We start from the raw sequence: 10488 nt of genomic DNA on the forward strand, positions 1-10488 counted from the left end.
AATTTTTTATTTTTTTTACTATTAGAAAAAATTTATTTTTTTGTTTAAAAATTAAAAAAATAATAATAAATTTACAGATCTATTGTTTACTAGATATTGCTGGACTTTATTTTATTTTTCTATTTTAAATAAAAAAAATTTTTAATGATATAATTTAAAAATTCAAAAATAAAAAATTTAGTTTCTTAAAATTTCTAATTTTTTTAAAAATATTTTTTTATTCACCGGATAATGCTACACCCGGACAGTTGACTTTTTTTTTGCTACACTTGTTCACAAATTAAGAATAAATAGTTGATTATTCTTTGTTGCACTTTTTCAAAAATTAAGAATAAATTAATTTAAAAAGTTGAAGAAAAGATAAAAATCGAAAAAAAAGTCGGTAAAGTTTTAATGACAGAAGTAAATGGTGATTAGTGAACGAACTAGGAGCAACATAGTTAGTTCTTGAGTTGCAGCTAGGGTTAGGTATAATATGAAAAGTTAAACTATTTCAGTATAGAGTTAATAAACTCATATATGGGACAGGCTAACTATATATACTGAAATTTACATAAGTTTTAAATACATATGTTAAACAGAGAAATCAGAGAAAAGTAAAGAGATACAGAAAACAGAGTAACCAGAGTAGACTAAAGAGATAAAGAGAAAAGAGTAATCAGAACAGAGTAAAAAGACAAAGAGAAAAGAATAATATGATAAAGAGAATAGAGAACAAGAAGAGGGCCTGTTGAAAGGTCATTTGTTGCATTAAGGCAACTCCAGAGATATTTGTGTGTTCATCTGCTGCATTGAGGCAGTCAGATAGGTGGTGGTGCGACCACCGAGAGCGCTTCCCTGGGATACTTAGCTATAATGCTATTTTGTAAGTCAGAGGACTCTTACAAAGGTATCGAGAAAACACATAACTAGCATATGCTCCTATAAGTCAAAGGACTCTTACGGTGAGTGTGAATGTGCTCCTGTAAGTCAAAGGACTCTTACAGTGATTGTGTTGGGCAGATATAAGTTAACTAGCTCCGCCCTACAAGTCAAAGGACTCTTGCAGTGGGTTGCTAGTGCTGCCTTGCAAGTTAAAGGACTCTTGTGATGGGTATTGCCAACAGGGAAGCCTTACCTGGTCAAAAGACTCCGGGGAAAGTCGGGAGCGGATATATAACCGACAAATGAGCTCATTACCTGCGCTAGGGCTAGACATGCATCATACTTTGTTGAGCATTTCCTTTGTTATGATTGTTGAATGAATGTATGCTTTGTTTGTTTATATTCTATTCTTTGTGTCTGTGTTTTATTTTCTTGTATTCTACTGTTTGTGTTCTATTTTCTATTTTCTCTATTTTTCCTATTTATCTGTATCATCTGTACTGCTTCTCTGTATTTTGCTATTTGTCTGCTAAACAACATAAAATTAATGAACTTAACTAATAATCCTGACCCTACTAAGAACACCCCAGTTCTTACCCCTTCTCTCCCTTCCCCCTTCAGACCCTTCCGTAATCTACTGATGACTATTTTGCAAAGAGGATCCCGCTCTGGGTAGTCTTCTGAGTCTAGAGCGAGACTCATTTTCTGTTTATACGTGTATACCGTGAGGCTAGCCAATACCTACACAATGTTTATCGACAAGCTTTAGCTTAAGTCCTCCGCACGATGTTGCTGTTATGTGGCCACTTAATAAAGTACTAGTGAGATGCTCTTTGACAATGTATGATCGTGCAGAAGAGAAGTAGACAAACTTTTGCCTTTGATGACATTCCACCTAACTTGAGTTTTGAAGACATAGAACGTACTTTCCAGTTAGCTGTTGTAGTTTAGAGGGATTATGTGAGTATAGAGTCTAGGCTAGCCTAGGTGCCAGCTTAGGGACATCTTGAATAGGTCAAGACCTGGGAAGTTATATATATATATATATATATATATATATATATATTATCTAGCTATATCTAGGGGTGTTCTAAATAAAGATCTTTACTCTAAATAAAGGCTAGATATCTGAATGTTGTCAACTATTTGAGATGTATTTATGTGTGGTTGTTTATAACCATTTTATCTGTTATCATTTGTAAATTGATTATGAATTATCTGTTTATTAATCCAAACATTTTCAAAATAAAAAGGTACCTTGCAAAATAACTACGCTTTTTACAACGAATCAGGCTCATATAATAAATAATAGATAATAATTAGGAAGACAAGTTAGTAGCGCTGACTTTCTAGTATGATCATGACATACTATAAATTGGGTCGTTACACAGTACGGCTCAACAGCGACGGAGGACAGCTCCTTGAACGGCAGGAGAAGAGGCTCACAACGGTAGAGGACGACATCAGCCTCGGTGAAGGCAGTGGAGACAGTGATGGACCTGCGGCGGTGGAGGCACAACAGTGACGAGCTCAACCTCCTTCGCGACGGTTCTGCCCCCCAATGGTGGCAACGAATACAAACTCCTTCTCTCTTCATGATTTCCCTCTTCCTGGCGACTTAGCAGCGGCGACCGTGGAGGCTCAGCGACGAAGCAACTTAGTGGTGACGATGCTGGCATGGACCCTCGACGGCAGCAGCTTGGCGGTATAGAGGCAACGCGAGCTGGACGGCGGCGAGGAGTGGCATGTTCAGCCGCTCGATGGGAACGGCACAGCTGGTAGTGACACGCGATGAAGATGACGCCAGCGAGGACCTCTATGAAGACGTCGATGGAGCAGAACGCGGCGTCTCCTCCTCTTCTTCTCGACACTCCTCCTCTTCTTCTCTGCTCTCCTCCGTCGTTCCCTCACTCCCTCGATCTCTATCTCTCTTTCTCTGCTCTCTCATTTCCCCCTTCTCTTTCTTTCTTTCTTACCTGTTTCCATGTCACCCTCTTTGTTCCTCCCTTTCTTTCTTTTGTTTCTTTCTCTCTCTTTTTTTTTTTTTGGAATGAAGGATGGCAGCGTGGAAGGGTTAGGGTTAAAGGGTGCTAGGGTTTGTGGTTTATTTTTAGGGTTAGTATAGGATTTGGAGAAAATGTGAAATTATGAATTTTTTGGGTAAATAGGGATTTTGATAATTTTAATTAAAGCGTTAAATTCCAAAATCTCTATTATTTAAACTAAATCTTATAAAATTCTTTTTCTTTTATAAATACTAAGCCTTATAATTTAAATATAGAAAATTATTCAATAATTATAAAATTAAGTAAAATTTTCATTTTAATTATCAAAACTTAATTTAATTATTCTCAATATGAAGTAATTTCTAAAAATAAAATCTCTAATAAATAAATAAATTTAAAATCAGCTCATAATAAGATTTTTTTCAAAAATTTTGGGTCTTACACTGAGGATTTTGCAAGTGTGCGTATGCACACTATGATGCGTACGCACAAGCATGGAAAGGTCTGCTATTGTGTGCGTAGTTTGGGTGGTGCGTGCATACACATGCATAATGCATACGCACAACACTCTGTTTTACACAAAAACTCTATTTTGCACTGTTTGGCTTTCATGGCAAGCCTGTAAACCTCTGAAACTACTATTTTTTTTTATGAAAATTCATTATTTTTGAACTATCAATCTTTCCTCTAATTTTCTAAATCTGTGAAGACTCTGTTTAAGCTTTATTAGTTAGGATTTAGGTTATGAAGTAAGGGTTAGTGAGTGGAAGAAGATAGAATTGATATCGGAAGAGTTGAAAGAGGGGATAGTTGATTTAATGAGATAATAAAAGTAATGAATGGGGTAATTTTGAGAATAAAGCAATATTGATGAATAATGATTGATAAATGATGATTGATTTAAGATCAAATGAATTATATGTCTTATTGCATTTTTGTTATCTGAGATACGAGATTTTCTGGGTAGATGCAGTGGCTTACCACCACTTGCTCTAGGTTGACACTCGATATTCTGTTGACCCTAAGTCGTAAGATGTGGCCAGGCACTTTAACTCCCTGGAAATTCCCCTAATGAGATGTTAATCGAATAATTGTGATTATATGCATAGACTCTTGGGGATGCACACACGAAGGGACTGTCCAGGGCTAGCTATGGACATGTCGGGTTTGGCTACATAACTGATAGATGAGACTCATTAACCATAGGGCAGGCATACATCATGTGCATTTGTCTATTTTGATTGAATGTGCATTACTTGGGTGTGCCTATTTGATTAGCTATGCCTACTTGCTATATATTCTACCTGCTGGAATTGCATTTTATATGTGCTTTCTTTGTCTGTGTTGTATGTCTATGCAACTGAGAGATTCCTTGTCTGGCGGAGGAGGGACGAGGGTAGTTACACCAGTGTTTTGGAGGGTTGGAAAAGGAAAGGGTGAATTTTTGAATTAAGGATAGATTTGGAACTAGAGAACCATAGATAGTTTGCCTAAATTCTGGTTTAGCTTATTCCTTTAAGTTTAATTCTGAGTGTCGGAGTTCTAGAATTCCCTCTGGCTTTTCCGGGACCTTATACATTATGTACGTTGGCACCTTTATCATGCTAATAACCCCGGTTCTTATTCCATACATATATTGTTTATTTTTAGATGCAGGTCGAGAGGCACCTCGCTAAGCATTTAGAGTTCCTAAGCAAGCGAAGTTGGACCTTGGGATATTATCTTGTTGTATATATATATATATATATATATATATATATATACTTTTTATATTAGAAATACATACATAAGAATTTAATGAATAAATTTATCATTATTTTTGTCCAAAAAATACAAAAAATTATGGTACAGGATTATTGTGCAATTAATAATAATAATAATAATTTTTTTTGATGGAGGACCATTATATCTGATGGAGAAAAACGTTGAGGATTGATCTGTATATTAATTTTTTTTTGGGACTAAAATGTCCATTTTTAGAATCCTTAGGAACTGATCTGGATAATTACTCTGCCGGAAAATGAATTGGGGACTGATTTGTCTGCCGGAATAAAATCTTGAAGATTGATCTGTGTATTAATTTTTCTTGGAGACTAAAATGTTGGCTTTTAAAATTTTTGGACTGATTTAGGTAATTATTTAAATTTTAATTTGTATTTACACTATTAACACATAAGCTATAAAAATTCTATATTTAAAGAAAGAATAATATGAAAAATCAATTTTTAATAAATTAACATTAATTAATTTTATAATTCTTAATTCATGTTTTTGAAGATTTAGAATTTATTAGAGTTAAACTTTAGTTTTTTTTTTTTTAATTTTTGAATTTAAATTTTAGAATTTAAAATTTAAGATTTATAATTTAATATAAAAAATAATTTTAAAATACTGAGATCTTTTGTTGAATCTTTCAAAAAAATCATGGCCTCTAATCCTCTCATATCTCTCTCTTTCTTCTTGTCTCTCCATAGCAGTTTGCATGCATATCCAAAGTCCACAACTTATTCCCTCATTCATCGCCATTTTATGCGCTAAAACCATAAAATTGCATCAACCGGCTTGACCTGACCTGACCCACTTCTCCTTCCATGGTTTCCCCGTTTCAATCTTTAGTGCAGTTTGTTACATAAGTTGTTAGGTCCACGTTGGTAACACATAATTTAGTTAGATATTGTTGATTGATAATTGGATTTTACTTATTCAATCGGGTTGTCCTTTAATACATTGATCCCCTTTCTATTTTGTCTGTTTTGTTTGTTTTGTTTTGTTTTAATTTGGTGCTTCCTTTTTTACATGGTTTCTAAGATAAAGAAACCAACAGTCCAAACTATATAGGATCTTCAAGTTCTTCATTCTCCAATTTTTAAATCAACTTGAAATTTTAGCACCTTTTTTTGTCAGAACAGAGATTTAGATGAGGAAAGGCAGCTAGCAATTATTATGGATCTCTAGTCTAGGATTTTAAAAAGAGATCCAAATAATTTGATATATTCATTGTTTAAGTTTTCCAGATTGAGTTATATATCTGAATCAAATAGAGGTTAGAGAAATAATGAGTTGCTTTTCATGTTTTTCAAGCCATGAAAAGAAGACAGAAAAGAGGTCAAGGAGGAATGATCATAATAATCAACACCATAAAGCAGAAACGCCTCATCAACCTCTCAAGGAATTAGCCAAACATCATCATCATCATCAAAGTATGAACCTAACGTTTATTCATTTTGATGTACCATGGATATATATGATACAATTGTCATTTCTTATCGTTACTTTCCCTGATTTATTATACTTTTTCGTTTATTTTATTACAAACAGATACCTTGAATTATCATGTATAAAAAAGGGACGTAGTATTAGAATTTCTAGAATGGACGTTAACATTAACATAAATAAAGTTATATGTTATATGTTTTCATCATCATATCATCTACCTAATTTTCTTCTGATGAGGGCTTTTAGAAAAAATCTATATTATAAGTATTATTACAATCTTTTATTATAGAGCACAAAACCATTTGATCCATGTAGCCTATCTTTCATTGTGAGACTTGTTGTTGTTGTACTATGTACAAACACAATCCATGTTTTAAACTACGGTCTACAACCACATCATATAGCAATTTACAGTGAGATTCTAGTTTCCACTTAATTTTGGTTGTAACTTGACTAACTTCAGGAGAACCAAAACGGGCCACAACGCTAAAATGGACTATAATAGCCATAACGAACTCAAATTTAGTTACAAACATTCAAAAAAAAATAACACCACAAGGATCACAATGCGCCGTATAATACTCATTTTAATGTTGTGCAGATAATAATAATTATCAGAACAAGGCAAGGGGAGGCCAACAAACAGAACCTAAAACATTAAACAAAGACACAGGGAGCAATAACATTGCTGCCCAAACGTTCACTTTCCGCGAATTAGCTGCTACTACAAAGAACTTCAGGCAGGAGTGCCTAATTGGGGAAGGTGGATTTGGTAGGGTTTATAGAGGACGACTTGAAAAGACAAACCAAGTAAGATCATTATTTCTTTGTATATTGAATATATTTTCACTTCAAAATTTTATTAAATATTTATTTACTAATGATAAAAGTATAATAAAACTGGTGAATCTCTATTCATTTATTTAGTATTTTTATATGAAAAGAAAATTAATTTCTAATTGTGAAATTAATTATTAAATTAATTAACTACAGGAAGTAGCTGTAAAGCAACTTGACAGGAATGGATTGCAAGGGAACAGAGAGTTCCTTGTGGAAGTGTTAATGTTGAGCTTGTTACACCATGAGAATCTGGTGAATCTAATTGGATATTGTGCTGATGGAGATCAAAGACTATTAGTATACGAGTACATGCCATTGGGATCTCTTGAGGACCATCTTCTCGGTAAGATTCTCTCCTCGTCTCATTTTTATTGTTCACATTTTAAAATGTTTTAATAAATAGTAATGTTTCCATTGATACAGTTCATTAAAGTAATCTAATACCATACTTTATTCATATAATTTTACTCTTAAGAAACTAAGTAGACTGAATTAAACATTTTTGTTAATTTATAAAAAAAATATGATTAAATATTTGTATCATAATTTTTTTAATAAAACTAAATACATAGTAAATCATTATTTTACGGGAATTTAATTCTGAATGAATTTGTTATTTCAATATTTCCCTAGCTATTATTGCATTGTATGTATAGTCACAAGTAGCAAGAGAAATTTTTGTATGCTCTTGTTACATTTAATATGTATTGCAATTATTCATTTCCATTTATAATAATTGAAAGTTACATACATTACAAAATGAATCAATTATAACTACTTTTTATAAACCAAATTAAATATACTTTAGAAACGAAGAAAATTTTCTTCCAGTATTGCATATTTTCTTAACAAGAAAAACAATACACTGGCTTATAAAACACCATTATAAGTTATAACGAACATTCTAGCATAAAATTATTTCATGCAGATCTTCTTCCACAACAAAAGCCTCTAGATTGGTTCAAAAGAATGAAAATAGCATTACACGCCGCAAAAGGGTTAGAATATCTTCACGACAAAGCCAATCCACCAGTGATCTACCGTGACTTAAAATCCTCAAATATTTTGCTCGATAGGGATTTCAATGCAAAATTATCAGATTTTGGACTCGCAAAGCTTGGACCGACGGGGGACAAGACTCATGTGTCTTCAAGAGTGATGGGAACTTATGGATACTGCGCTCCCGAGTATCAAAGAACTGGGCAGCTTACAGTAAAATCAGATGTCTATAGTTTCGGTGTTGTGTTGCTCGAATTGATCACCGGAAGGAGAGCCATTGATAATACTAGACCAGCAAGGGAGCAAAATCTAGTTGCCTGGGTGAGTTTCCATATTCATATTCTTTTTGTGTTTTTGATAAGTTTGTTAAATGGTCACTTTTAACAGAAAATTGTTTACCATCGATTTGATTTTTGGTTTATTTATTAATTTGTCTTTTCTAATAGTCTTGTTTCTAGAATAAAATGATATCTTTTTTTCCATTATTCTTATTTAAACATCCGAAAAAGGATATATATAGAAAATAAATGCAAAATATAAATAGTAACTACAATTATATTAAGTATATACTAAAATTAGTTATTAATATAAACTAAATATTAAAATATAAAATATACATTAAAAATACATATATTTATACACAAATATATGATAGTTTGATTTTAATAACTGATTTTAGTATCCATATAATATTTTAATTTTTCAATGTTTAATAGTCCTGAATAAGTCTAAACCAGCTTTGGATTTTGTTGGATTTTAATTGAAAGAATAATGGTCCGATGCTTGTATGATTATTGTGCTATGCAAACGAAGTTGTAGAATGATTTTGATTTTGAGAAATACAAAGTTTGAGTTAGCAGATATTAATAATGTCTAGAAAAAATAAGGAGGGTAACAATTTTTAGAAAATAAACTACTAAGTATGCAAACACTTTTTAGTTATACTTCATTAAGAACATGAACAGCAATTTTACCGCCAATTTGGACATGAAATTTTACAAAAAAAAAATTCATTCAAATGAAACAAAAACAGGCATATCCAATATTCAAGGAACCAAGCAGATACCCAGAACTAGCAGATCCCCTTCTAGAAGGAAACTGCCCAATGAGATCATTACACCAAGCAGTTGCAGTAGCAGCCATGTGCCTCAATGAAGAACCATCAGTGAGGCCATTAATCAGTGACGTTGTAACTGCCCTCAGCTTCCTAGGAACAACCCCAGTAGGCCAGGATGGGAATAACAATAATAGAATTGCACCCATTGACATGCCGTCACCGCCACTGGAGCGAGGAACAGACGTCGTTGGTGCCGCGGCGGGCAGTACGGTCACTTTTAACTTAATGGATGATGATAGCATTGCTGAGCGACAAAGAGCTGTGGCTGATGCCATTGAATGGGTTTCCAATAACACAAGGAAATAGGAACCATACTGCTCTATCACCTTGCCGTAAAAGTGTGGATCCTCTTTCTAAATTGTAATTGTAATTAATTCACACTACAACTACACAATAAGTATGTAGTATCAACACATTCTTTAGTTATAATTAATAAACTTGTACCAATTTGTTTGTGGCTATGGAGGCACTTGTTCTTTTTTTTTTTTTTTGGACAGAGGGAGGTACTTGTACTAAATACTTGTAGTTAACTTTCAAGGCACTCATTGTGTCCCGCCCCTAAACGGTTGGAAATTGAAAACAAAAAACAACGTTTAAGCATCAACTTTTTTTTTGATAATATCACCTAACTTTTTATAATTATTTTATTTATTTTAAATTCTAACAATAAATTATAAGTCATTAATTTTAAACATTGTCGATCTAAATCAATCCCCGACAACGGCGCAAAAAAAATTTGATGTTGAAAAATTAGATTTTCACACAAACTCACCGACAAGTATATTGGGTCGCATCAAGTAGTAAAACTCACAAGAGTGAGGTCGATCCCACGAGGATTGATTGGATCAAGCAACTTTAGTTAGGTGATGAATTTAGTCAAGCTACAGTGGTGAATTGAGTAGAAATGAGTGACATGATATTAAAGTGACAGAATAAGTAATGAATTTAAAGTGATGAATGTAAATCGCATCAAATGTAAAAGGATTGGGTGCAGGAAAATTAAAGAAAGCAGTAAATCAAAGCAAGAATAAGTGACAGAAAGAGAAATTTACTAGGGATTGGAGATATCATAATCCACAATGACTCAAATGGGTCTCAACTCCTTTCTCAATCATATGAGTAGATCTATGGCGGATTGAAATTGATTGGATCCCAATTCCTTGGCATTCCAATCTCTCTAATCACAATCAATCTTGCCAATTCCTTGATCTAATTATCATGAGAAGAGGTTAAGTGCATGTCTCTTATCCATAAGCCACACTAACTCTCAAGATCTCAATTCCTCCCGAATGGTGTTTATCAAGAGAGTAGTGAAGGATAGAGCCTCATTTCTAATGCTCATGATTCCTTTTCCGAGGCTCACACAAGCATTCACAGATTCAAACCCCCTTCCGAAGTGAATGAATCATCAATCAAAACAGAGGTTATCCAATAGCTGCACAGATG

At 33.3% G+C, this 10488-nt stretch overlaps 2 protein-coding genes across 2 annotated transcripts in view; one reads left to right on the forward strand and one right to left on the reverse strand.

The window, feature by feature from the left end:
• The window catches only part of LOC130960573 (glycine-rich cell wall structural protein 1-like), a 46361-nt gene extending 43818 nt beyond the window's left edge, over positions 1-2543 (reverse strand). Inside the window, exon 1 of the mRNA XM_057886002.1 lies at positions 2364-2543. Within this exon, the coding sequence (XP_057741985.1) occupies positions 2364-2543 (180 nt within the window). The remainder of the gene's footprint in view (positions 1-2363) is intronic.
• A 2762-nt stretch (positions 2544-5305) lies between these two features.
• On the forward strand, positions 5306-9495 carry LOC130961647 (probable serine/threonine-protein kinase PBL25). The gene is made up of 5 exons (XM_057887626.1): positions 5306-6070; positions 6688-6896; positions 7080-7269; positions 7855-8246; positions 8959-9495. Exons 1-5 carry the CDS (start codon positions 5926-5928, stop codon positions 9346-9348), a joined length of 1326 nt encoding a protein of 441 aa, XP_057743609.1. The 5' UTR covers positions 5306-5925; the 3' UTR covers positions 9349-9495.
• The last annotated feature ends 993 nt before the right edge of the window (positions 9496-10488 follow it).

Source organism: Arachis stenosperma, chromosome 2 (genome assembly GCF_014773155.1).
Source record: "Arachis stenosperma cultivar V10309 chromosome 2, arast.V10309.gnm1.PFL2, whole genome shotgun sequence".
Classification (NCBI taxonomy): domain Eukaryota; kingdom Viridiplantae; phylum Streptophyta; class Magnoliopsida; order Fabales; family Fabaceae; genus Arachis; species Arachis stenosperma.

What these genes read in the sequence shown, in the direction of transcription:
- LOC130961647 (XM_057887626.1), top strand. Translation starts at nt 5,926, where the DNA reads ATGAGTTGCTTTTCATGTTTTTCAAGCCATGAAAAGAAGACAGAAAAG. An exon ending in TCTTGAGGACCATCTTCTCG is followed by an intron (nt 7,270 to 7,854) that starts GTAAGATTCTCT and finishes TATTTCATGCAG; the next exon opens with ATCTTCTTCCACAACAAAAG. An exon ending in AGCAAAATCTAGTTGCCTGG is followed by an intron (nt 8,247 to 8,958) that starts GTGAGTTTCCAT and finishes AAACAAAAACAG; the next exon opens with GCATATCCAATATTCAAGGA.